This window comes from Sander lucioperca, chromosome 1 (assembly GCF_008315115.2).
Source record: "Sander lucioperca isolate FBNREF2018 chromosome 1, SLUC_FBN_1.2, whole genome shotgun sequence".
Classification (NCBI taxonomy): domain Eukaryota; kingdom Metazoa; phylum Chordata; class Actinopteri; order Perciformes; family Percidae; genus Sander; species Sander lucioperca.
Window position 1 is genome coordinate 10,249,325 of NC_050173.1, and position 27,728 is coordinate 10,277,052.

Genomic DNA, 27,728 nt, shown 5'->3' on the forward strand with positions numbered 1-27,728 from the left:
GTAATGATAATTATACCTCTTAAGTTTGTTCTGTAAATCAAAACGGTGGGTCCAAACGGCAAAAATATTATCCATCACAAGAAAGATAAAGGTCTGGCGAAAACATTGATGTGGTTTTTATGTTTATGGTGTCAAATATATGCGACACAAAGCAGGTAACAAACAGGGAACCGTCTGCGTACTTCCAGATATTTAATTTCATTGTTTCTATCGGCAGTTGGTATGAACAAAGCCAAAAGTTTAGGTCCGGTGGATTCCATAGTTACATGGCTGCGACCGGCACAAGATTTCCCACATTTTGACTAACCATGATGTATGAAGAGTAAAAACTGTAGGGGAGAGAGCAATTTGTTTGAAACTTTCAGAGTCATAATGCAGCTCCACCCTCTGTCCCCCCTTCTGGTCTTCAACATTCCAGCCCCATACACACACATTGGAAAATCTGAGTGTGTGTGTGTGTGTGTGTGTGTGTGTGTGTGTGTGTGTGTGTGTGTGTGTGTGTGTGTGTGTGTGTGTGCGTGTGCGTGTGCGTGTGTGTGTGCGCGTGCGCGTGCGCGTGTGCGTGTGCGTGTGTGTGTGTGCGTGTGTGAGAATGTGTGTGTGTGTGTGTGTGTGTGTGTGTGTGTGTGTGTGTGTGTATATATGTGTTAAAGTACTACACTACCCACAATCCTACACATAACAGCAACGTCTCTGATTGGTGGAGATCACGGTTGCCAAGAAAATGTCTAGGGAACCAGCAAAATAATTTATTTTTTCATTGTTTCTATCGGCAGTTGGTATGAACAGAGCAAAAAAGTTTACGTCCGATGGATTCCATAGTTACAACATTTCCTACATTTTGACCAACAATGATGTATGAAGAGTGAAAACTGTAGGTGAGAGAGCAATTTGTTTGGAAAAAAATTCAGAGAATATTACTGCAGCTCCATTTTTTTTCATTGTTTCTATCGGCAGTTGGTATAAGGAGAGCCAAAAGTTTAGGTCCAGTGGATTCCATAGTTACATGTCTGCGACCGGCACAAAATTTCCTACATTTTGACCAGCAATGATGTATGAAGAGTGAAAACTGTAGGGGAGAGAGAAATTTGTTTGGAGAAAATTCAGAGAATCGTACCACAGCTCCCCACTCTGTCCTCCACTCTAACTATGAAGATTCCGGCCCCATACACACACATTGGAAAATCTGAAACGGTCTGAAAAGAGAACGATACATAAACTGTGTTTTAATAGAAACCGTGCTTGATTTCCGAATGCCAATTCAGCCCAATAAAGGCCGGTTTAAACTTTGAATTTTTTTTCTACATTAAAGTATGGCGATACAGCATGGCCCCAAAGAGGGGTTGTTTTGAGCAATGTTAAGCGATTTCCCGAAGATTTCCCATTCAAGTCTATGGGAAATTTCGTGCCGTTTTTTTGCCGATTTCATGAAAATCGTGCGGCAAATCTCTTTGAAAACACATAGCACACCATTCCCGAGCATTACACACGTTTTGATGTATTTTGTGTGCGCGTGTTGTGTATAATAGTCATTGTGCCGATTGCACATCGGCACACTTCAAAAGTGATAAAAAAGTCATAGTATAGTATGTCGAAAAACGTGATAAAAAAGTCATAGCATAGTATGTCGAAAAAAGTCATAGTATAGTGTGTCGATAAAAGTGATTAAAAAGTCATAGTATAGTATGTCAAAAAAATGTCATAGTATAGTATTTAAAAAAAGTGATAAAAATCATAGCATAGTACGACAAAAAAAGTGATAAAAAAGTGATAGTATAGTATGTCAAAAAATGACATAGTATAGGATGTCCAGAAAGTGATAAAAAGTCATAGTATAGAATGTCAAAAAACGTCATAGTATTTAAAAAAAGTGATAAAAATCATGGTATAGTACGACGAAAAATGTGATAAAAAAAAGTCATAGTATAGTATGTCGAAAAATGTTAAAGTATAGGATGTCCAAAAAGTGATAAAAAGTCATAGTATAGAATGTCAAAAAAAAGTGATAAAAAAGTCATAGTATGACAAAAAAGTGATAAAAAAGTCATAGTATAGAATGTCGAAAAAAGTGATAAAAAAGTCAAAGTATAGTATGACAAAAAAGTGATAAAAAAAGTCATAGTATTTTATGTTGAAAAATGTCATAGTATAGAATGTCCAAAAAGTGATAAAAAAGTCAAATTATAGTATATCGAAAAAAGTCATAGTATAGTATGTCGAAAAAACGTGATAAAAAAGTCATAGCACAGTAAGTCAAAAAAAGTCATAGTATAGTGTGTTGATAAAAGTGATTAAAAAGTCATAGTATAGTGTGTCGAAAAAAAGTGATAAAAAGTCATAGTATAGTATTTATAAAAATACTATACCATACTATACTATGATTTTTATCACTTTTTTTAAATACTATACTATGACATTTTTCGACATACTATAGTATTTAAAAAAAGTAATAACAATTATAGTATAGTATTTAAAAAAAGTGATAAAAAAGTCAAAGTATAGTATGTTGAATAAAGTGTAAAAATGTCATAGTATAGTATAGTATGTCAAAAAACGCCATTGTATAGTATGTCGAAAAAATGATTAAAAGTCAAAGAATAGAATGTCAAAGAAAAGTAATAAAAAGTCATAGTATAGTTTGTCGAAAAAAAGTAATAAAAAAGTCATAGTATAGTTTGTTGAAAAATGTGATAAAAAAGTCTTAGTATAGTATTTCGAAAAAAATTATAAAAAGTCATAATATAGAATGTCGGAAAAAAGTCATTGTAAAGTCATAGTATAGTATGTCAAAAGAGAGACTTGCAGGTACACAACTTTTGTCTATATCTATTTGTATTCTTCATTCCTGCAAAGTAGTTCTTGAAACTAGTTACACCCTATAGGATTCGAACACTCAACCCTTTGTCTTCCAATCATTCTCTTATCATCCTAAGCTATCCAACCTGACAAACAAGTTTGTGTTTTCGTCATATTTGCCTCTTTCACTTAGTATATTGGCCCTCAACAATTAATGAAACATAAGATTCAAACACTTCCCTTTTTGTCTTCAAATCATTCTCTTAGCACCCTAAGCTATCTGAGCTGACAAGTGTTTGTTTTCGTCATATTTGTCTCTTTCACTTAGTGTATTGGACTTACATATAAGATTTGAACCTTCACCCTTCTGTCTTCCAACCATACGCTTATCAACCTAAGCTAACTGACCTGCCGCACAAGTTTTTTATTATTATTATTATTTTTTTTTTTTGGCATATTTGTCTCTTTCACTTACTATATTGGATCTCAAAACTCACTGAAACATAAGATTCAACCTTCTGTCTTCTAATCATTCTCTCATCACTCTAAGCTATCTGACCTCACACAACAGTTATCTTTGTAGCATATTTGTCTCGTTTGCTTAGTGTAGCAGACCTCAAAACCTACTGACACATAGAGGATTTGAACACATAACCTTCCATCTTCCAATCATGCTCTTATAACATTAAGCTATCTGATCTGACAGAAGAACTTATTATTTTGGCATATTTGTCTCTTTCACTTAGTATAGTGGTCCTCAAAACTCCCTGAAACATATGAGATTTGAACACTCAACCTTCTGTCTTCCAATCATTTGCTTAGCTCCCTAAGCTATCTGAAATAACAAGCAAAGCTTGTATTCGTATAAAGTCATCGTATCGTAAGTTAAAAAAAAGTCATTGTATAGTATGTCAAAAAAGTCATAAAAAAGTCAAACTGTAGTATGTTTTAAATTTTTTTTATATAAAGTCATAGTACAGTATGTCGAAAAAAGTCATAGTATAGTGTGTCGATAAAAGTGATTACAAAGTCATAGTATAGTATGTCAAAAAACGTCATAGTATAGTATTTAAAAAAAAAGTGATAAAAAGCGGGAAAAAACTCATAGTATGGTTTGTCTAAAAAATGTTAAAATGTCCTGGTATACTATGTCGAAAAAAAAGTCATAAATGTGTCATAGAATAGTATGTCGAAAAAAGACACTTGCAGGAGCACAACTTTTCTCTTCATGCATTTGTATTGTTTATTCCTGTAAAGTAAGTCTTGAAACTAATTGTACCTTATAGGATTCAAACACCACCAAGACAAACCTTTTGTCTTCCAATCATTCTCTTATCACAACAAGCTACCTAACCTGACACACATTGTGGTGTTTTCGTCATATTTGTCTCTTTCACTTAGTATAGTGAAACTCAAAACTTACCGGCCCATATAAGATTTGAACCTTCACCCTTCCGTAATGCACTCATACTCTTATCAATGTAAGCTAACTGACCTGCCACAGAAGGTTATGTTTTCACTTAGTATATTGGACCTCAAAACTTATTGAAACATATAAGATTCAAGACTCAACCTTCTGTCTTCTAATGATTCTCTCATCACACTAAGCTATCTGTCTTCACACAACAGTTATGTTTTTGGCGTATTTGTCCTTAGTTTATAGGACCTCAAAATGTACTGACAGATACAGAATTTGAACACTTAACCTTCTGTTTTCCAATCATTAACTTATAACTCTAAGCTATCTGACCTGACAGAAGCAATTATGATTTTGGCATATCGGTCTCTTTCACTTAGTATTTTGGACCTCAAAACATGTAGAAGACTACAACCTTCTGTCTTCCAATCACACCCTTATCACCCTAAGCTATCTGAACTGACAAGAAGTTTATGTTTTCGTAAAAAGTCACAGTATCATATGTCAAAAAAAGTCATAGTATACTATTTCGAAAAAAGTCATAGTATAGTATGTTGAAAAAAGGATAAAAAGTCATAGTATAGTATGTCGAAAAAAGTCATAGTATAGAATGACGAAAAAAGTCATAGTATAGTATGTTGAAAAAATTGATAAAAAAAAGTCATAGTATAATATGTTGAAAAAAGTCATAAAAAAGTCATAGTATAGTACGTTGAGTCATAGTATAGTATGTTGAGTCATTGTTTAAAAAAGTGATAAAAAGGTAGTAGGTCAAAAAAACATCATTAAAAAAGTAAAAGTGTAGTATGTCAAAAATAGTCATAGTATATGTTGAAAAAAGTGATAAAAACTAATAGTATATTATGTCGAACAAAGTGATAAAAACGTCATAGTATGTTGAAAAAAGTGATAAAAAAGTCATAGTTTGTAAAAAAGTCATAAAAAAAAGTCATAATATATTATATATCGAAAAAGTGATAAAAAGTAATGAAGAAAGTCATCAGAATTAGAATCAGAATCAGAAAAGGTTTTATTACCACAGTAAGTACACTTATGTGGAATTTGCCTTGGTAAAAGGTGGATACATAAACAAACAAACATATTAAACATTAATATAAAATAAACAATACATACAGAAAAAAACAAACATATACAGACAAAGAAACTGTTGCATAAGAAAAAATGAATGGGTTGAGTGCAGTATTGCAAAGAATATAAAGTTTTCTTTTGGGGTGATAATCTTTACTGCCCGCCTCAGCGTCATGGAGTAGTACAGTTCCACGGAGAGCCAATCACCTTCTCAGCAGAGCGGATGATACACTGCAGTCTGCTCTTGTCCTTAGCAGAGGCAGCAGCGTACCAGATGGTGATGGAGTAGGTGAGGATGGACTCGATGATGGCAGTGTAGAAGTGCACCATCATAGTCTTTGACAGGTTGAACTTCTTCAGCTGCCACAGAAAGTATATCCTCTGTTGGGCTTTTTTCACTCAAGGTCCTGGGAGATGATGGAGCCCAGAAAGCGGAAGGACTCCACAATGTTGTCCCAGGGTGATGGGGGCGGGTGGAGCTGCATCCTTCTTGAAGTCCACAACCATCTCCACTGTCTTCAGAGCATTTAACTCCAGGTTGTTCTTACTGCACCAGGTCACCAGGTGGTCAATCTCCCACCTGTAGGTGGACTCATCCCCCACCAGAAATAAGTCCAATGAGGGAACTTCAGGAGCTTGACGGACTGGTGACTGGAGGTGCAGCTGTTGGTGTATAGGGAGAAGAGCAGAGGGTCAAGGACGCAGCCTTGAGGGGAACCAGTGCTGATGGTCTTGGTATACTATGTTGAAAAAAGTGTAACTAGTATGTTAAGAAAGTGATAAAAAAAAAGTCAGTGTAGTGTGTTGAAATCAGTTATAAAAAACTCATTGTAGTATTTGATATCCAAAAAAGTGATTACAAAAAGGCATTGTATAGTATGTTGATAAAAGTGTTAAAAAAGTTATAGTATAGTACATCGAAAAAAGTCATAGTATGCGATGTCGAAAAAATTCATAAAAGTAGTCATAGTATAGTATGTTGAAAAAAAGTCATAAAAAGCCATAGTATAGTATGATAAAAAGAGTCATAAAAAAAGTCATGTAGTATGACAAAAAAAGTCATAGTATACTACATCGAAAAATGTGATAAAAAGTCATAGTATATTATGTCAAAAAAAGTGATAAAAAAGCCATAGTATAGTATGTTGAATAAAGTGATAAAAAAGTAGTTTAGTATGTCCAAAATAGTCATATTATAGTATGTTGAAAAAAGTCTTAAGGACATGCAAACTCCACACAAAAAGTCTAAGTCAAACATAACACACCCATTATAAGCACAGACAAGGCCTGAAAGAAGCACTAAACTTAAACAGTGAAAACACAAAAACTGTAAAAGATATCAAAAAAGCGGAATCATTTTCTAATAGCTGAAGGTTTTTGAGAATTGTTTAAAGTTTGAATGACGTCTGTGGGTGAAAGTATGAGAGAGGAGTAGCATTTCTAAGTGGAAGAAGTCTGAAGAGGATTTGTTGATTGCTCCATTGACTTTCAATGTAGAAAGAAAAAAATCTTAATATTGAAAAAAATATAAACGGTAGACAAAAGTTGAATACAAATGTCCTTAAATAGCTGAACATTTTGATATCTGAATGATTTTTGTAGTAGTAGTAGAATTTGATAGAATTGGATAACAATACTGTGAATGCTGCTGAATCAGCAATCACACAATGAGATACCAGAGTATAAGAAAATTGCAAACCAAGTAGCCTTTGAGTTTGAGGAACTTATATTGCATCAATGATGGGTTGAGCATATACTGTGAATCTTCCCCAAACTTCTGAAAAAAGAGCAACTTTATACAGTACTCACTGCTAAAAAAAACAACCTTCAAACAGGAGCTATTTGTTCTTCAGACAATATCTCATTACATTATGCATTCAATGCCCACATTACATAAGCATAACCCTCTTGCCTTAATTGAAAAATCATGTTTTTTTCACTTTCTGAAATAATCTTAGGAATATTTATTGGTCAGCATGAAGGCTCAAGCAGATACAAAACTTTAAATTTAAATTGTTGTTATGCAACATCACTGAAGGAGCAGATCTGTAGTGGGAGCTTATGGGATGCTGCTTGCAAGTTTTTGGGCAAATTTATAAAAAAGAATCAGCAGTGTCACATTTAGTCCTTTTTTAGAGGACTCAAAGTGTCAAGGAGGAATGAGTGCAAACATGAGTCGGATACATGTGCTCAGTGTTGTTGAATATGATGGATCTTTTTTCCCAAAAAGCTCCCAGTCAGCAACCTGATAGAAAATGTATTTGTGACTGAAATAATGCTTTTTTTGCCTTGTCAGATGTTCTGCACTCACTTAGATTATATCTATTTGCACCAGCATCCTGTATTTCCTGTGTGTCTAGCTGGTGTACTTAACCATGTGTGTGTCTGTGTGTGTGTGTGTGTGTGTGTGTGTGTGTGTGTGTGTGTGTGTGTGTGTGTGTGTGTGTGTGTGTGTGTTAAATACTGTATTGCATATTAAGATTCATGGCTCTCGGTGCAAATCCTTTATACACAAACATTATAAACAATCATGCTGATATCACAGACTTGTGCATGTGTCTTTATGTGTGTGTATGCATATGTGTGTTTAGATATGGGGGGGTTGTTAACGTTCCTCATTGGCTGAAATATTTTCTCTGGCAACTAGCAAACGTGATCCTGCCTGCAGAGGCACTGCAGTGTGTGCTGCAGCAAGACAGCAACGAGAGAGAAAGAGAAAGTGTGTGTGTGGGAGAGAGAGAGAGAGAGAGAGAGAGAGAGAGAGAGAGAGAGAGAGAGAGAGTAGGGGGTGGGCAGGCAAAACAAACCACATGCATAAGGAGGGAGCCAGAGGCGGTGTGTGTGTGTGTGTGTGTGTGTGAGTGTGCATGTATGTGTGAAAACACTGCGCATGTGTGACTGTGAGGCGCACTGACTGGAGCAGACGGAGAAGGAGAAAGAGGAGTAATGAACGGCAGCTGAGACAGGAGGAGAGATAACAGCAGAGAAGAGGAAAAGAAGGAGACAAGAGGTTTACCTGAAGACCAGACGAAAGAGACGAGCAGAAAGACAGGAAGGAAGAGAAGAGGGACGTACATGCAGAGAAACACAACGCAGAAGCTCAGGTCACTGCACAGAATAAGCTGAATAATTTGAGAGGCTTAGGAAGCGGGATGGAGAAAGAGAGACCAGAGGGAGATGCTCTGCCCCAGCATGGAAGAGAAGGAGCAGGGGTGGGTGAGTAAAGGACAAAGGTACCAGAGAGGAGAGCAATAGAGGAACGAGTGATGCGGAGCTCGACAAAAGCAGCCCTGGACGTGACGCATCCACCTTGTAACAGCTTCCTCCATCTTACATCTCCTCCATGTTTGCCTCCCTTCACTGCTGCTCATTGTTCATCCTGCTAGAATTGAATGGACAAGAGAGAGCATTCTCCCTCTGGTGAGACATCCCCCTGAACAAAGAGACTGAACAGCTTATCTTCACAGAACAGCATCAACAACATCGACAGCAACAACTGGAACAGGAGCGAGGAGGAGAGAAAGGACTGGAACAAGACTAGTGCGTAGGCAGACAGGTGAGGATGAGAAACGGCTTTGCATCTGTTTCATAGTGAAGATAGGTTTTTCTGTGTTGTATGATCTGGATGTTTCAGATCTGTGAGGTGTGTCTCCTATGTGGGTTTCATACTAATGTTATTTTCTTTCTAGCCTTCTTTGTGCAAGACAGAGGTGATCTTTGCTTTTTGTTACATTAAGCTTGGATTTACATGGTTGTTGCATCATTTGCAGTTGCAGACACACACATGGATGCATGAATGGAGACGCGCAGATATGCTCACAGACACACACCTGCATGCATACTTGGTTGGAATTCGTGAATAGACCGTGATGATGTGTGTTTGGGTGTAGATGGTATCTTTAGAGTGTCATGGCTCCAGTGGTTATGACATTTGACAGACCTCTGCACAGACAGACAGTGGGGGCTGCAGGAAGTGGAGGAAGGGAGGGAGGGGATTTGGACAGGGCAGGAACGGCCTGTTCTGTAGCAGTCAGCAGCACTAAGGCATCTCCATGTTTGCCATACATTGGCGCTGCAGTGAGAGTGCTGGGTACACCATGCTGCGATTGCATAACTGCTGCTCCTGAACACACCCCTCCCACATGCTAAAGCCGCTCCATCTCACACGGTCCAAATATTTTGGCCACCTTGACTCGATATCACCGTCCCTCCGGAGTCTCAGTTCACACAATATCAACAATGCCGTCCACCTTAACCCTGTGCAGGACAGCCTCCTTAAAAGAAAAATCAATCCCCTTAATCAATCAAGCCACTGTTGTTATTAATGAGCTGAACATTTGCTGAACCTTTCCGCTCATAAATCTTCTATGAGATCTGTGTCAGGCAGAGCGATGATGGTTATGGCTTTTTTACTTTTCTGCCTGTGTGCAGCTCTGCTATGTTGCTGTGGGAGATACATAGACGAGAACAAAGAGCACTTGGCTGTAATGAATTGCGAAGCAAAATGGCCGATGTCTGCCATGAATGACAGCAAGCTGAATTATTAAAAACAACACCTCCCCATATACTCACTAAGCACTTTCAGCCCATGCAAAAAAAACACAAACATCAGACTGTAGCCTTTGGAATAATTGCATGTAATCACAGTTTAATGGATTGACTGTAAATATAATAAATTAAGCCGAACATTATGTTCTGATCTTAATCCTGGGGAAATATATCTAGATGTACTGAATTCTTGGCATTTTAATTATGTTTGGCATCAAATATATATATATATATATATATATATATATATATATATATATATATATATATATATATATATATATATATATATATATATATTAGGCTGTAACAAACAAACAAATAGAAAACACAAGGAACATTAAAACAAGCAAGACCTGTCATCTGCATTTATACAGTACCACACTTAATACACTTTTCAATTGTATAATATGTCATAGATGCAAATCCTCCTGTGTTTGAATCGTTCACCATATTTCACTGAATCCCTGCAAGCGCCATGTTTTCCGAGAGAAGCTGCTGCCAGCAAACATACAGTAAATCTGGGGATTTGTCCTCAGAACACGCTAAGGTCATAACATGTTATGTAATCAAAATACAAACATAATATCTCACGCAGGTCCAAGAAGAGATGTGCAGCGATGGTTTTAACCAGCCAAGGCATGAATGTGGATACACATCTCAACATAGCTGGCATACTTGACATACTGCTGGTATGTGGTGTAGGGGCACAAAGACCAGCGTATCATCCGTTTTGTCCAGGCCAACAGACTGCTCACATGGATAAATAGAGACAGACTGATTTTCATTGAGAGAAAAGAGAGAGAGACAGGCAGGGAGACACATGATGGGCAGGGTCTTTATGACTCATTCAGAACATGGTGCCCTTCCGCTGCTCTCCGATCTGCACAAGTGGAATTTATCCAGTGTGATCATGAGGACCTGTGTGTGTGTGTGTGTGTGTGTGTGTGTGTGTGTGTGTGTGTGTGTGTGTGTGTGTGTGTGTGTGTGTGTGTGTGTGTGACTGTGAGAGGATAGGAATTTTATTATGTGGAGCTATGTGTTTTTCTCTCTCTTCAGGTGTCACTGATAGTAGACACATATATAGTAGATATATAAATATTCCTTTTAGACAGTGATATCTGTTTGTTATCTGTTTGTGTCCATTGGAATGTAAAGGGTGGTGCCTTGTACGTGACGGGGAGTTGTCCTAGGGTGAGAATGTTCTAGGATGTGTGTGTGTGTGTGTGTGTGTGTGTGTGTGTGTGTGTGTGTGTGTGTGTGTTCTTGTTTAACTATATTTGTGGGGTCCAAAAACCGGGAATACAGTATACTTGTGGGGTACGGACAGCTTTGTGGGGCCAAAATGCTGGACCCCACAACTTCAAAGGGCTGTTTGAGGGTTAAGACTTGGTTTTAGGATTAGGGTTAGAATTAGGTTATGGTTAGGGTGAGGGTAAGGGTTAAGGTTAGGCATTTAGTTGTGATGGTTAAGGTTAGGGTAAGGGGCTAGGGAATGCATTATGTCAATGACGGGTCCCCACAAAGATAGTGAGATGCACTATGTGTGTGTGTGTGTGTGTGTGTGTGTGTGTGTGTGTGTGTGTGTGTTTAATGCTGTGAGGAATTTGCTGCTGAGACGAACTCCTCGGACATCTCTGTGGTCAGCTCTCCTCTTTCTCTTACTTGTGATGACGAGGTCAAATGCCTGCCATGATTTCATTAGTGTAATAATGCCTCTGCAGGGAAAGGATCTAGAGCTATGTATACACACATACACACACACGCAAACACTCAATGTCAAGACTGTGGTAGAGCTGCACTGCGTTAATATGGTGACTGGGTCGGAGATGAGCTCCTTACATAACTGGAGAGGGCTCCGTTGATTAGGAAGAGGCTGTGCTAAAGCTGGCCCATCAGCAGGCAGCCTGCATCAGTTATCAGCCCTTTTCATAGCACTGTCACTAAATTAGTGGGTAATTTTAGCTGCTTCATCTCCCCCAGGCTCAAGAATCCTTGTGCAGCCTGATTGCTTTGTCAACTCGACCCCTGCCCAGTACCAGGCAGACACAAATTGTTTATATCCACAAAGTGTGTCTAGACATATAATATCTGTCAGAAGTGGAGCTGATTCTTAAAATCAATAGCCCAATTGATACCAGATTTGTGAGGCCAATACCGCTATAAGCTGATTTTATCGGGGGATTTTATGTTTTTTTCTTTTTCTTTTTCATAGATCCCTTATATGAGTTTGTACTCTGCAATTGATGTAAGAGTAATCTTTGTAAACATGTATCTGCATATGAACGCAGAATCTGTAGGCAATGGGAGGTTTTTGGTATCAGAAGCGTTCTGGCTTTTGTTTGTAGTCCGTTTGTAGTCCAATTAGTATTGAATCGTCAGACAATAGTAGATAGGTTCCGAGATTGATGTAAGGGCAACATTGTTTCTACATTGTTTTGTGTATATATGTGATATATATGTGATATATATATATATAAATATTCCGGCAGATTTATTGGTCTAGCTCTAATTCAAACTATCGTATTTGGTAGTTTGAGTTCAATTCAGGCCTGAATTCACACCTGTATAGAGCTGGGAAACATCCATATGATATCATATAATATCATGTAGGGTTTCATTTAAAATAGTTGATGCTGATAGTATGTCTGAGTTTAGGTACTAATACCAAAATCTTTCTTTTTTTTATGTTTTTCTATATAATATATATATATATATATATATATATATATATATATTTTTTTTTTTTTTTTTTTTTTTTTTTTTTCCTAATCTTACAGGTTGAGTTACAATTAACTGTTAAATTTTTAAAAACATTTTTTTATATTTTTTTTCTTCTTGCTATTAGTACCTATAAGCCCATCATATACACATTCACATTTATGATGATTGTTTCTCAGAGTCTTTTTGCATAAATATCTTCTAAAAGCAGCGAGCACCCCTCCCCGAAATATAACACCATCTGCAAGATGATGAGAAAAAAACAGAGGCTATTTTGGGAGAAGTGTTGTAGCACTGCAGTGCTGGAGGAACACATTTGGTGAGATTGTAAGTGATCTGGCTAACAGCTCTTTGTGTTCAAGTGTGGGGTGTAGAAATACTGTATCAACCGATTCATTGAGAAAGAATAAAGGGGAGAATTAAATGTCTGCCTGCTTGCACAATATGGCTCGCAGCATCACGTGGACGAAATGGGCTGAAGCACTTCCGGCTGTTAGGTACATCTCTCTCATTCGGTGTGAATCTTCAGCATGGGTTGGGGGCAGGAAACCACTGAGTATAGATAAACAAACCATGAATAGAAACCAGGACCAGCGCTGTGCTCCCTCCCCTCTCTCTTTCTTTCTCTCTCTCTCTCTCTTCTTCGCCATCTAGGTCACCTCCTCTGCACATTTTTTTTCTCTCTCTAATGAATCATCACTGTTGACAGCCGTGAAGAGAATGAAAGATGTGTCATCCTCCCTCCTCTGCTGGTTGGCAGCTATTGCTCTGGTCAAGCTAAAAAGCTTCATCCATACACTTGTTATTTTTCCTAAACCCACATACAGTTTGATGACACAAACCCTCCATGCAGAGTGTAACCTGTTCCCACGCATGTCAGAGTCTAACTAACGCAACTCACAAGATGTGACAGAGCACTGACAGGAAGCATGACAAGGGCAGGAAGCAACATGTGTCAAAATTTCCTGCTCTGACCAAAAAGTGTGGCAGGCTTTGGCTTTTAATTACGTGTCAATTGCATTTACTGTTTTTGTGCAGCACTGTTTACCTTCTGTTAACGAGATAAACACATTTTTACTAACGTTGACTATTTTGGGTGTTACCTTTTCACACCACTCATAGATTGGCACATAAAATCTCGGGGGTGCATTGTACTCATGAGCTCAGTATTTCTGCAATCCTGCTTGAAGTGTGCAGTCCAATACAACAGCCCAATCAAATATCAACATAATCTTCCAACTTTGTAGCACTCCAATTGTGTTGTGTGTAGTCAAAGGAAAAGGCGAACCCCAGAGCATGTGGCAACACGATAATGTCGTCACTCTTTTCAGAAACATACCTGGGCTGAGGCCAGGATGCAAAGGTGACAGCCTCCGTCATCAGATAAACATAAAGAAACTGATCTTCATACAGCTACAGTAGATCCTATCTAAGTTCAAAAACATTCCAATCAATAATGCACAGAAAGGTTGGAGAATAGGTCAAAGTCAAATTAATATCTCTGTTATAATTCTTTCTATTAAGACACAATGAAAATGGCATACACCTATACCTTTCTAAAATTAATAAAACTTATATATTTGTGAGAAGCTGACCCTGTCTTTCCCCATTGTATTCATTTACATTCCATTAAATTTCATTAAAGTTATCTAAATCTAACAATGTGTTTTTATAAATCTCTTTACTGTTTTCACAGGTAGATGGACCAAAGGAATCCTGAGGACACGTTATGAGTCTGAGTCACTGAAAAAGAGGAGACAAGCACACAGAGGCACCCCTTCAGACTGTTATCACTTCTTCTACTCAGTTGGGAGGACTGTCTGAAAGTACAAACTCCCACCTCTGAGGAATTCAGGAGCCTTGGAGCTTGAAGGAGTCATTCCAACAGCTTTCTGGAACATTATAGGACACCTCCTAAAAAAAGACCTCCTCCCTGTTTCTTATCAACAAGCCACTGAGAGGCTCACACAGGGTCACCAGACCAAACTGGTCTAAGAGCACAGAGAAAGACTGGAGGTTATTCTTTCTTTCTCACACACTCAAGTCGGTGTGTAACGGCACCCGCAGCCAAAAACAGGAAGTTAAGCGGGCGTTTAAGCTAGAACCACGTGTAAAGGCTAGTTTGAAACGGCAAGAGTTTCCTTGGCAGGCCACAGGATATAGTTTAAGACAATACCTCTTGGCCATTTCTGAACTGCCTGAACTCAATCCCCTCACGCTGTAAAAGCAGAAATCCACCAACCTGTACTGTATGTATATATGTGAGCATCTGTGTGCATATGAGATTATTTATTAGTGTCATCAGTGAGAGAGAACATGTGTTTGTGCTTAAGTACTAACTGTCCTTGTGTGTGAATATATGTTTCTGCAAATAGCCATCAGAGACAGCACAGGAACATCAGCATAAGTGAGTAAAAACAACAAAAAACTACCTTTAAGTAGTCAACACTGGTCAGATACTGTAAGCTGGACTGTTAAATTATCTGTCCATATCAGCGGTGACAGAGTAAGAGCTGCAGATTGAGGTGCTCTGGCTGAGCTCTTCTATCTGTCTTCTCCTCATAAAGACTCAGGCTGACAGTAGCGCCCACCAGGCGGGGGATCTCTGAGGGAAACATGGAGGCAACCATCCGTCCCCATGTCCCCTCGAATGGCTGACTTAAAAAAAAGAGCCTAATCTTTTTTCCCCTTGCCCAGAACCAGGCAGAGGTGTTCAGCGCTGATTAGAGCCACAACCCCTCTCTCTTCCACCTCAAAAAACGTGCGGATGTCCTGCCTCAGGCGTCAGCCCGTCACCATCCCCATGGACACCGTTAAGATCATCCAGTCAGAGAAGTTCCCCAGAGAGTGCCCTGTGCCCGCCACCCAGCCGCGCTATGCCCCACCCCCCAGAGTGGCGTGGGACGGCGGAGGTGAAGGCGAAATCATCGTCAACCAGGCCTGCAGCGACCTGGCCCTGGAGATTACAGGGTCTCCCAGGCCAATGGTGTCCCCCTCGGCCCCCGTGATGCGCAGGGAGCAGAGCTTCCTAGCGCAGCGCAAAACCAGTGCCAACGAAATCTGCTACCACCAGTTCCACTACAAGATGGAAGACGTCATAGTCAACCAGTACGTGCTGCGGCCCTCATCCACCTCCTCCTCCACTTCCTCCTCCTCTTCCTCCTCGGGACCCGTCATGCCCTGCGAGCCCTTGGACTGCCCCACCTGCGGTCACACCTACAACTTTGCCGGCAAGCGTCCACGCATCCTCTCCTGCCTGCACTCGGTGTGTGAGGAGTGCCTGCAGATCCTCTACGAGTCCTGTCCCAAGTACAAGTTCATCTCCTGCCCCACGTGCAGGCGCGAGACAGTGCTGTTCACAGACTATGGGCTGGCTGCCCTGGCCATCAACACCAGCATCCTGAGCCGCCTGCCCTCTGACCCCAACGGGCCCGTGCAGTGGGGCGGGGACGCCGACCGCAGCTGCTACCAGACTGTGCGCCAATACTGCCAGTCAGCCTGCACCTGCCAGATCGCCAACCCCTTGTCCTCCTGTGGCATCATGTAGACAAGGGGGGACACTGCAGGCATGACTCTACGCTGGCCCCCCCTCCACCACTCTTTTCATCTGTAAGCTCTACCCTTTCTGCCAATCCCCTCTCTCACAAACACATTCAGTAAATAAATTCCTCCACAGATGTTATCTCTATATATTTAATAGCACAGATGGATGCTATGTGGGACTAATGGATGCATATGGTTCAAGATATAGTAAATAAATGTATTTTATGTATGGACTGGAATCCTATTCACCCTCTCTCATTTGGTTGGATGTGTTTGTCATTGACATCTCTTTACGTGGGAATGCCAGGGGAGGTTTATCCCCCCAACCTAGGTGAATAAAGATTAAATAAATGATAAAATGAACTGTGTGGCCTGTACTTGTTATCTGTCAAGCTACAGAAAGGATTTGGCTGCAGAATTATGGCTTTCCTATTTGTTATTTAGACTAGTGCACTATGAAGCTGGATCCATTGATGTTTTGCCTTAAATAAGGGGATAGTTAAAGGATTATGGTATTTTCTCATGGGTTTTCTGCACAGTTTAAGAGGGTTTAAATGGTTTTGTAAAATCTGCTTGAAATGTACCAAAAACCACGAAGGCAATCCCTTAATTTACACCCTATTTTTTGCGATTAAAATGAAAATTCCGAAATGGTTTTGATGCTTCAAAAATTAAGGTTATTTTCGGATACAGTCAGCAATGTTTTTCATGGTATTTGGTATTTGGTATTTTATTTTCTTACAAAACCCCTTTTTCATGCAGAAACCCCCCCCCCCCCCCATTAAAAATCCCTTAATATAACTCATGGATTTATGCATTCATCTTCATCCACTCCAAACTGACACAATTAGATGATTAATTGATTAGTCAATCAATGGAAAATGTATCATCAGGAACTTTCATAAGTAATTAAATGTTTAGGTCATTTATGAAGTAAAAATTCACAGCAAACACTTGATCTTGTGATTATAATTGGGTTTTGAACTGTTGGTCAGACAAAACAAGCTATTTAAAGACTTGGAAACTTGGGACTTAGGCATATTTTAGGCAGTATTGGACATTTTATGGACTACATAATGTAATTACTAAGATGTTATTAGAAATCCTATGTGGTGCAGTAATAACAGATTGTTCTTCCATAGACATACAGCATTTGATGGATATGAAGCATATGTCTCTTATGTTGCAGATGTACACCAAAACAAAATGAATAAGAATTTCAGAGCGTTATATTAACAATTTATTACATTTATAGTGTAATATACTGTACAGTGCATACCAGTATTCTTTACCAATTTGCAGCTTATTACAAATACAAGTTTGATGTTTGTAAAAATCAAGCTTTGTAGTGCTATGACATTACATGACAGTGAAATTCCATCACAGTTTCACAGAAAATCATATTATTTATAAGTATAAAAATAAAGGCAAGTATACAGCACACAATAAATAAACATGGCAGATTGCTAAATCACATGACTGAACAGGAAGTTTGAAAGTAGCGACAGTGTTTAGACCTTTAAAGGAAAGCTTCCTCCTCTTCAGAACTGAAACTAAAATGTCCAAACATCATGACACAGGCGGAGTTTTCCTACTCCTCCTGAACAGCTGGCTCAGCCGTCGTCGGGTCGAGTTTTTCTCAGATGAATGCATCTGTTGACTGTACAGAATAATAATTAATGAACAGAACTGAAGCACGCCATTGGGGAAAGCTGGAAACAACATGTAGGCTAAGTTTCATGAAAAAATGGACAAAATACTCAGGAGGAACAGAAGCACAGACTGAAAATTAACTCCCGCCAAAAGCCTCTGCATCTACTGTGCATTAGCTCTGGACCACTGCGTCAGTGTGGCCGGCTGCCATGTTGGAGCACCACACACACTTCCTCAGAGCATTATGCATCATGTGAGATTAATAACACTGCCCCTTAGAGGTTACAGCTATAAATGCAAACTCTTACCCCTTTGTATCTCCCACTCGAGCTCTTGTCAAAGACCCAAATTTTAACTTCCAGTTCCTGTTAGTTTTACTCATCTCCTTTTTTTCATTCTCCTGAAAAGACACAATAAAATATTTGTAGGACAAAAATAATAGAACATTATGAAGAAAAATAACATATTTCTTATAAAACTCACTATAACAATGCACATGACATAATGAATTCATTTGATTCTTTAGCTGTGTTTATTAGTTACCGTACAAATGATGTGTTTATGTGTGTTGTATTTGATTGTATTCTACCTGACTTTCATGGCCTTCCTCTACCTTCTCCAGCAGGTCATCTGTACTCAGATGCTGCCCTCTGCAGTCTGCATTCAACCTTCCTGCACCAAGCACACACACACACACACACACACACACACACACACAATATATTGAATATACAAAACCACAAAAGCTGAAGATGGTAGATGGTAGGAAATAGACTATAACTTACTAAATTGCAATGTTGTAATATTTGTGTCTGAAGCTGATCTCTGTCGAAAATGTCTGTAAGGATAATCTTTACTCTGCTGGGGTTCATTGGAACTGTGCTCTGCACTTTCTGTATTTTCAGGAATCTGACAAGACGACAGGGCCTCCTCAGCAGCTTTAGAGTCACTCTGACAGGTGTCGAGAGCCTTAAAAGAGAGTCAAGTGATGGGGAAAACACATTATCATGGTTTAATTCATATTATAGTAACCCTCAGGCTGGAAGGAAACATCTTGTCATTGTCAGCAGCTTTGACAAGATCATGTCATGTTTATAAACCCAGTGTGTTGTGAAAACTGACAACCTTTTAATTGCCTTGCAAAGATGTAGGTACATGAATGTCTTCACCTGGCTCACCTTCATGTCTTGATGCTCCCTCTGGGCATCAATCTCCATCTGTAACGCTCGGCTGTGCATCTGTTTTCCGGCAATTTCTTCTAATATTTGGCACACCTGCTCCAAGTAGCAGAGCCCAGGACTCAGTCCATTCCTCTCTTTCTCACCAAGGTCCTGCACAGATCAAAAGATGTATCTTGTAGGATACAAGAGCTATACAATATATACAAGTTTAGTCAACTTGAAAGTTTTTTCTTCACTGCTGTTCTTTAAACACTCTTTCTATGGATGGAAATGTCGGTCAGAGGACAGAGGACACAAACATTCATGTCTCCCTCGGGATGAATTGCAATAATTTGGGTGATTTTGTTTAGCGTTGATTAGCAAATCATGAAATAGTGAAAGAATACATCACAGTCCAAGTTGTCTTTAAATTGGATGTTTTGTCAGACCAACAGTCCAGATTTGAAAGATATTCAATTTATAAATATAATCAATATAGTTTGTGTTGATTGACCAACTTTAGCACTCACTAGAGTTGAATAGAAAATAATAGAACATAATTAAGTAGATATAGATTAGTAATGTATCAATACCATTTCATAATATAATTAAAACATGTAATTAGACTGACAATAGCTATTGTATGAGAGTTTGATATTTATAACATCAGGATATAAACCTATGCCATGTAATTAAGTTGATCTTTGAACAACAGAAATCCTCGACCGGTTTAGTCAGAACCTCCAGATTTGTCTGACAGACTGATTGCTTCTCATTTACTACTAATACATGTTCGCATACAGTATATCACATGTATTTTTGAACAAAATAATGAAAGTGCAATTTCATTTAATTACAAAAAAGTATACTGTATAATTGGGTAATTATGTCTACTTGACATTATACATAGCTTCTTGGTGTTGCATTCATCAAAGCCTGTAAACTCTGGCCCTCATACAAGGAAACAGAGTGTATACACACACAAACACACACCCACACATACACACACCCAAAGACTAAAAAACATGGAGGATTTAATTAGATACAAACGGTACAGTTAATCCTGTTGTTTCAACAACTCTGTGTGCTGTCAGCATGACCTAATTTTCACACTGAGCACAATAACTCATTATCATTGTTGCTCAGCTTCCCCCACACGTCTCCATCCATTCCTGTCATGCCGGTGGGTTTAAAGTCACCTGGGCAGACTGGTTTACAATCCCTCACACCGCAGACAGACTTGTGACAGGTTGCGCGCTTGAAAGAGATCCTGTGTGAGTCATGACATGCCTGTCCTACTTTAAATTTGAGAGCAACTTTGTGAATGTGTGTTGCAACCCCTTAACTATGGTAAACACACACCTTTTTACACTTCTGGGACTTTCTTTCAGGATTTCTTTTTACATTTACAAGCCTGTGCTGTGCAAGACCATGCATGTTACAGTGAAACTATTTTATTGTATTAAAAATGAATGCAATAGTTTGACAGACAATTAATGGAAACTATTTTGATCATTAAGTCATTTTTCATGTAAAACAATTTCATAGTTCCAGCTTAACAAATGTGAAGATTTGCTAATTTTACTTTTAATCATTTTAATGTATTTTTAATAATTTAGAGGTTTGGACCTTTTTTAGATTTAAGGTGTCACTTCAGGGTCTGAGTAATTGTGACTGCATTTTTACTATTTTTACAAACCAAACAATGAATCGATTAATGGAGAAAATAATGAGCAGAATAATTGATAATGAAAATAATCATTAGTTGCAGTCTGATACAAAATAGTTCAAAATAAGTTCCACCTCAACCAACTACAACCGTAATATCCTGCTTTATCCATGTTTAATAATAATCCAATATATATAATAGTACGTTATACTTTACTTAAGTAATATTTTCAATACAGGACTTTTACTTGTAACAGAGTATGTTGACTGCGTGGTATTACAGTAGTACTTGTGCCTAAGGAACTAAAGACCTCTTCCACCACTGCAGTTTGGTTTGGGACACGAAGAGTTATCTCACCTCTGCTCTTTTCTGAGCCAGCTGCTTAACACAACTCATAGACATCGGCCTCATTTCTGACATCTGCCTCATGGACACTGATGGGTTAACTGTCCTCCTCCTTAGGCTAAAACTCTCTGACCTTTGACCTCTCACTAAGTCCAAAGTGTGCCGTTTGGGTAAAAAAGATGCTCGAGGTGGTCGCCTGAACATCCCATCCACTGTAAGGGGCTCTCGGTTATTCTTTAGAAATTTCGAGTCAGTCTTTTGTAGTGCTAGCTCCACTTTTAAGTGCAAGGCTGTGGAGTCCTCCTGAGCTCTGTTGGGACAGAGGTGCGGGGAGAAGGAGGAAGACACGGGAGACTGTGATGTTAAGGCTGGAGTGAGTCCATCACCTTCTGTTTCTGGTGCAAATGTGTCATTTTCTGCATTATCTATAAAGACAGAGGAGAGTGTAGCAGGAAAGGACGTAACAGAGCTGGCTGTCTCCACTCCAGAGTCCTCCGATTCTGTGCGCAGGTTTGTCCCCACGTCGGAGGAAGGTGTAGAAGGATCTTTATCGTCATTTCCAAGCCATGCTGAGTCCAAACACCGGTCTTCTTTAGTCACCCAAGCCTCCATGAGGTTTCCAAAGCTCCTGTATAGATTCATCTCCCCTTTGACCCTCACAGCTCTGCTTCTGAACTGCAACAGGAACAAGACATCAGTTTAGACAGCCTACGCAGTCGTTAGCTGAGGTGATCTGGTGAAGTAGAACTCAAAACATCCCCTCTGATCCGCCTCTGTTCCTTCACCACACCTCTCCCCATCATTTGTCCTGTCACAGCGCAGAGCTGCATGTTCATACGAGCTCCTTCCTTTCTCTAAATCCTGGGAAAAGAGTGACTCATTTGCACTGTTATTTGAAATGTTTGATTTGTCCCCATACCTGTAAGAAATCCAAGACATAACAAGTACAAGCCATGACATGGACACACAGATTTAACCTGTGAATTCAGAGACAGTAGAATTAAATAAGATATAAACTTCAGTTATATAATGCTTTTCAGAAACAGAGGGGGTCTAAAGGGAGTAAAAACAAAGGAATACTGAGATGTAAAATGACAACAAGTCTCAGAACTGCCATTAAAAGGATTCCCACAACTTTAGACCTCTACAGGCCTTAACATAACCAATGCATTCATGAGTGTAAAGAATATGAGTGTGAGAATATGAGAAGGGTAACATGATATGTTAAAATTCCTCAATGGAAGCATTATGGTATGTGTGTGACGCTGAAAACCGTAAACGAGACTGTTTCGTATATTTCAAACATCGCAGATTTATCTGTCAGCGCAGGAATGTGTAGAGTGGACACTCCTGTCTACAGATATGATCTACATTCCCCAGCTGTACATTGGCAGCATCTCGTCAAACACACCGGATTGTTCACAATCCTGGAAACACAAGAGTTATTTTAAGTCAGCGCCAGTCCTGATGAATGTTAACTATTTTACTTATTTTTTTCTCTCATTTTTTCAGTATTTTTTTATAAACAGATCTAATAAATCCTTGCTCATACAGTACCCACACCCACCCACTATTATTCTACCTGTGATACTGTCTTATACATTACACACATGCTCGTGTCAAAGCTACAATTGAGGACGCTGAGGTCATTGTCTGTGTATTTTTTAATTCTACAGTTAAAATAAATAAACAACCTATAGTTGATGTTTTAAGATGGTTTTTAGAATTAATCTCACTACTTTTAAGCAAATACATAAATAGATCAATAAAGTGGCGAGTATTGTTACACAGAATTCTATTGCTGGCAGGGTGAAGGCTTTGAAAAAATAAAGAAACCTTAAAGAAATTACATTTAAAGAAAATACTATTAAAAAGTTACCTGAATAAATGAAATGAATACATTTTTTTATTCATTTATTTTTTTGTCAGTGACTTCAGTATTTCTAAAATCCTATTTTGAATTCCCTTATGTATATTGGTCACCTCCTCCACACTGTTAGAAAGAAACCACGTGAAGTCGCTAAGGGGCGTCGTTGAGCATTTCTCAAGAATTTCTATTTATGTATCTATTAAAAAGTCGCAATAACAAACCCTACTCCATTTTTTAAAATATAATGACATCCGAAAAATACAACAGTAGGGTATGGTGATGTTGTTTAGTACGTAGCCAGTCTGTCACACATTACTAAAAGCTTAGAACGGCGGCTCTGATAGTTCGAGGAGGAAATGTAGGACGCTGCAGGCAACAACTCAACAAAACTGTAAATCCGAGTGGTAATGGTAGTACTGCAATATTTGACACAACGGGGAGATTAAAATAGGCCAATAAGTGATGAAAGAATGACAGCAGAACAGTTACTGATATGTTCAAATAATCCCGAAATTAAAGTTCTGTAAAGTTTTCTACTCTATTAGTATAGAAAACAATAATATTTTTGTCCTGGCAGGAAATGTTTCGGTGCACGCGTCAGTTTAATGTGTATGTGCCTGATTCTCTGTAGCAACCAGTAAACACGCCGCACAGGAGGGAGACCTGCTTCAGCATGAACAGGACCAACATGGAAAAATACGCCCCTAAATTCAGCAAAGTTCTGATGACACCTGATCCACATTATGTACCGGGGTAAGTGCATCCTGAACCGAGATTCGGTAAGAGATAACCATGACTTTAAAATACTAAAGATAAAATAATATATGTATTATGACTGCGCTGAGTTCAATAGCTGCGAGGGCTCCTTATTACTGTTATATTATTACGATTCATGGGACAACATGTCAAATATAATGCAATGTGAAATTATAATACATTTAATACATTTAATACATTTAATACATTTATTTTATTTATTTATTTATTTATTTATTCAAGTTTTGTCAGAGTAGAAAATCTAGGCTGTATGGTATTTTGCAGCCTTATTTGTTACAGTATGTATTACTGAGTAAGGTGTTCCTGTTAATTTGTACACAAATAAAAAGAGGATTTCTTCTCTACATCGTACTGATTGCTTCAGAATTTGTGTTGAATCAGTTAAATTGACAGTCTAAATGTAGCCTACTTAAATGACATCATATTGTTTCCAACTGAAAAGCTGTTACTGAGGGACAATAGATGCTGGAGTTTTGAGGTTGTGTTTACCCCACACTCCCTGTTGTGGTCAGGTATACAGGGTATTGCCCCCAGCTCAAGTACAATATGGGGAAGTCTTACGGCCAGCTCACAGCCGAGCTGCTGACCAGTCCCGAGGTGAAACACTCTAATCGTCTGGTCCTCCACACGGGTCACGTCCCCTCCACAGAGTCTGACGCCAGTCTGACACTGAGAAGCATCCCTGACAGTAACTTGAAGAAGATGATACCCGGATATACCGGTAGGTATCACATACTAACACACAGGGTCAACAAAGTAACTGAACACCTCATGGAAAATGATTTCATACTGGGGACAACATTTGGTACCATTTACATGAACAAGATGTTAATGACCTGATGTAAAATAACTAAATGGCAATGAGCAGTATGTGTCTATTAGTTATAATTTAAATCTGGCAATACACCTTTAAATATGTGAGTTTCCACAGCACAACAACATGACACTACAAGAATGATGAGAATAATCTGTGTCCAACTGCTAAATTATTAAGTATAAATGACCGGTTATGTGGAACAGTGTTGAAAATCAAGATAACGTGCACCAAACTGTTTGCAGTGGTGGTTTTTCAGTCTTTTTACATTTTCTTTTTACATTTACATTGCTTTTTCAAACTCTATGGAAGCATTTGGCTGGAAAATTCCACACATTCTTGCAGAGCATTTTAAAGGGTCAGTTCACCCAAATTACAGAAAAAAAACCTTCAGCCATTCAGATTGCTTTGGTTTTATTTGCTCTGTGAATCAACAGCATATTCATCTTTGATATCTTTCTAAAAACAATGTCCCAGTCACTCTGGATAATCCACAGCACTGTTTTATTGGAAACACTTTGTGCCAAAGAAATGGAAACTTTGAAAACTCTTCACACTGTGATCTGTAGATTATCCAGAGTATAGTTACAGGGACGATGTTTCTGGAAAGGGATGTTTGTGTTAACCTTTTAAATAGAACAGAAGAGCAAGGAGGCAGAAAAAGACAAATATTTCAAAAACTGAGCGAATAAAACCAAAACTGAACCAATCCTTTAACGTCACTTGTTGCTGTTTTAGGCTTCATTCCAAAAAGTCAGAACTACTTTGCCTGCAGCTATGCTGAAACATCTCGTAAAGCGCTATCTGAGTTTTATCAGGACCAACGGCAATCAACACACCTGCCAGATGTTGTCAACTACACCAACCAACAGTTTGAAGTAACTTTCTCTCTCTTACACACATACACATGCTCTGGCTGTACCACTCTCTTTCCCACTCTATTGCCCCCAAACACATGCATGTTAACATGGCACCTGTGAATAGGTTCACTCTTGTTTAATTATCCATAGTGGAACTCTGCACTGCAATGTAATCCCCCTGAAAAAAACTGAGAGGCAGATTCACCACCACAGATTCAGCAGTTATGTCTCTGAGATTCACATAAATTACCCTTTTAAGATTAAAGCCATAGTGCGTAGTTTCTGTCGCCCCCATGGGGAATTCTAAGTAATGACAACAAAACTGTTGGCGCGTCCACATGATACAAGCCTTACGTGATCGTGATCGCGCACCACCCCCACCCCTCCTCCGAGGACATGGAGGATTAAAAAAAAAACATGACAGACTCTTCAGAATAGGTCATTATATTTACTTGAGCTTCTGCGCGGGAAAGTTACCGGATGACAGAGAGTTTCGTGGAGCTGATTGTCTTAATTAGCTTTGTAGCAACTCATTTGGCAATGGCTTATTTATTAACATGTATTAATATCAAAAAGTTACGCACTAAAGCTTTAATAAGAAGGGATTATCAGCGGTGTAATCAATTTTCTTATGGCACACATTTTCATTCACTTGCACTTAGTAAGTGATGTAATTTGTACTGCAATAGGTTTACATTAAACCTGTGTTTATTTGTATTATATATTGTTATGTAGAATCTTTGTGCGAATGATCTGAGTCATGCATGTTTTAATGGTTCTCTGTTATCTTTTGGCCCAGAGACCAAGACCCCCCTTGACAGCAATCTCCAACAAAGTGATCACCTACAGGCCCTTGAAGTCCTTCACCTCCACTGAAAAACCGTACTTCATGGATGATGATAACCCGCACAAGTACTTTATCTCAGGTACAACAGAGAACTTTAACAGTTGTTTCCAGTAAAATGACTTAGGCCTTAAACCACCTGCAATAAACCTGCTAGATATCCGACTTTACTAGCCAGATACTGTTAACTTTGTCAGTCTGCTATTTAGTGCTGAGCAGGCAGCGTATAGTGGGGTTCTTAGAGGCTGGAAATGCAACTGTGCGGACAGCAAAAACATAGTGATACTGGCTTTTATTCTTTTTTCTCTGCATGAAATGCCAAATAATTCCTACAAAACTCCAGCAGCTCACTGAGTGATGTATTTTATAGGTTTTACAGGACATGTGCCAAAATCTCGTTTCCTAATTGGCAAAGGTTTCCCCATCACTACCAACCAGGCACTGATCCAGTTTGGGAAGCAGCAGCAGACTGACCCCATGTCCCAGGTCATCCCAGGGAGGAAGGAAAGTACAATAACTCCCATGCCCACTATCTATCCATCAAACAGAGGTGTAGTGCCATCATTTACAGGACACATCCCAGGTCAGTGTCAGTGTTAACAACACATTTCACACTACAAGGCCTTGTGGTCTGCTATTTTATAAAAGTTACTGAATTATAATTTATCAATTAAAATCAAGTTCAAGAATGTCTAACTCTACACCATCCCATAGGATACCAGTTCATGTATGGACAAACCTTTGGCCAACTTTCCCAGAATGCACTGGAAAAGAGCGGCATCAAGAGGATCCTTCAGACAAAGTCATAAAACCATCATACACTTCAATGAAATGATAACTGGCAAGATAAAGTTGTGATACGAGTCAAAACTTATCAGGAAGTCCTCACATTTACATTAAAATAAATTGTGCTGGATTGCAAAAATATGTGGCACACAGATAAACATTTGTACTGTTTCCTGTTGGCATACAACAAGAAGTCTTTATTGACAGACTTTGATTGTCACTGGGCATTAGACGAAGCATTCAGAGGTTGAGAAAATGACGCTGGGTGAAATTATTTCACAGACGTCACATTATTGCAATTCATTAAAAATTCTGTATCAACACATGTTCTGTTCTTTCCTCCCTCTTATCTAACCACCAGTCTCAAAATATACCTGACACACATTTAAATACCTGAAACAGCCACAAGATGGCTTATATTTGTGCAACTCAACAAACTTCACTGGAAGACATACTACTGTATATAGCAAACAATTCCACACATTTAAAATTTCAGTGCCAGAAAATGTCCAAAAACCTAATTAAAACTTTAACTGGAAGTTAAGAGATCTAGGAAGCACTGAATCACCTATTGTATGTTTAACTCATGCACCTACAGTAAATCCATGCTGGGAATCTGCTCAAGAAAGCAATTACTGGAAATTAAACATCACTGACAATCCACGAGGCTGGTGGAGCATATTTGGCACTAATAAGCGTGTATTGCTTTCTATTATCCCACCTATATATGAAAGGTACAGCTATGGAAAGAATGACAGTGATAAATGAGAAATAGATAGTTTTGCACCACAAGAATGTCAAACAGTCTAAAGCAGGTCAAAATTCATTTGTATATA

The 27,728-nt window shown here is 38.7% G+C and overlaps 3 protein-coding genes across 5 annotated transcripts; 2 read left to right on the top strand and 1 right to left on the bottom strand.

Annotated features, from left to right (window-relative positions):
* Positions 1-8,046: 8,046 nt before the first annotated feature.
* rnf208 (ring finger protein 208) lies at positions 8,047-16,473 on the top strand. The gene is made up of 2 exons (XM_031277934.2): positions 8,047-8,858; positions 14,268-16,473. Exon 2 carries the CDS (start codon positions 15,339-15,341, stop codon positions 16,116-16,118), a length of 780 nt encoding a protein of 259 aa, XP_031133794.1. The 5' UTR covers positions 8,047-8,858; positions 14,268-15,338; the 3' UTR covers positions 16,119-16,473.
* Positions 16,474-17,135: 662 nt separating this feature from the next.
* Positions 17,136-21,707, bottom strand: si:dkey-106l3.7. 3 transcript variants are annotated; one of them, XM_031277933.2, is made up of 6 exons: positions 20,954-21,707; positions 18,937-19,098; positions 18,553-18,736; positions 18,381-18,439; positions 18,076-18,167; positions 17,136-17,774 (listed from the first exon to the last, which is right to left on the bottom strand). In XM_031277933.2, exons 1-6 carry the CDS (start codon positions 21,581-21,583, stop codon positions 17,684-17,686), a joined length of 1,218 nt encoding a protein of 405 aa, XP_031133793.1. In that variant the 5' UTR covers positions 21,584-21,707; the 3' UTR covers positions 17,136-17,683. The 3 variants fall into 3 exon arrangements, with proteins under 3 accessions (XP_031133793.1, XP_031133791.1, XP_031133792.1); XM_031277931.2 differs by having other exon boundaries at positions 17,137-17,774; positions 18,357-18,439; positions 20,954-21,704; XM_031277932.2 differs by having other exon boundaries at positions 17,138-17,774; positions 18,357-18,439; positions 18,946-19,098; positions 20,954-21,700.
* A 1,247-nt stretch (positions 21,708-22,954) lies between these two features.
* fam166b (family with sequence similarity 166 member B) lies at positions 22,955-27,033 on the top strand. Its single transcript, XM_031278061.2, has 7 exons — positions 22,955-23,215; positions 23,443-23,564; positions 24,101-24,309; positions 25,141-25,280; positions 26,062-26,188; positions 26,477-26,689; positions 26,821-27,033. The coding sequence occupies exons 2-7, from the start codon at positions 23,485-23,487 to the stop codon at positions 26,913-26,915; spliced, it is 864 nt and encodes a 287-aa protein (XP_031133921.1). The 5' UTR covers positions 22,955-23,215; positions 23,443-23,484; the 3' UTR covers positions 26,916-27,033.
* Positions 27,034-27,728: the final 695 nt, after the last annotated feature.

Coding starts and splice junctions, on each gene's coding strand:
- fam166b (XM_031278061.2), top strand. CDS start 23,485: ATGAACAGGACCAACATGGAAAAATACGCCCCTAAATTCAGCAAAGTT. Junction 23,565..24,100: donor GATCCACATTATGTACCGGG/GTAAGTGCATCC, acceptor TGTTGTGGTCAG/GTATACAGGGTATTGCCCCC. Junction 24,310..25,140: donor GATGATACCCGGATATACCG/GTAGGTATCACA, acceptor TTGCTGTTTTAG/GCTTCATTCCAAAAAGTCAG.
- rnf208 (XM_031277934.2), top strand. CDS start 15,339: ATGTCCTGCCTCAGGCGTCAGCCCGTCACCATCCCCATGGACACCGTT.
- si:dkey-106l3.7 (XM_031277931.2), bottom strand. CDS start 21,583: ATGAATCTATACAGGAGCTTTGGAAACCTCATGGAGGCTTGGGTGACT. Junction 19,099..20,953: donor TGGCTCAGAAAAGAGCAGAG/GTGAGATAACTC, acceptor TGATCTGTGCAG/GACCTTGGTGAGAAAGAGAG. Junction 18,440..18,552: donor TATTACAACATTGCAATTTA/GTAAGTTATAGT, acceptor TGCTTGGTGCAG/GAAGGTTGAATGCAGACTGC.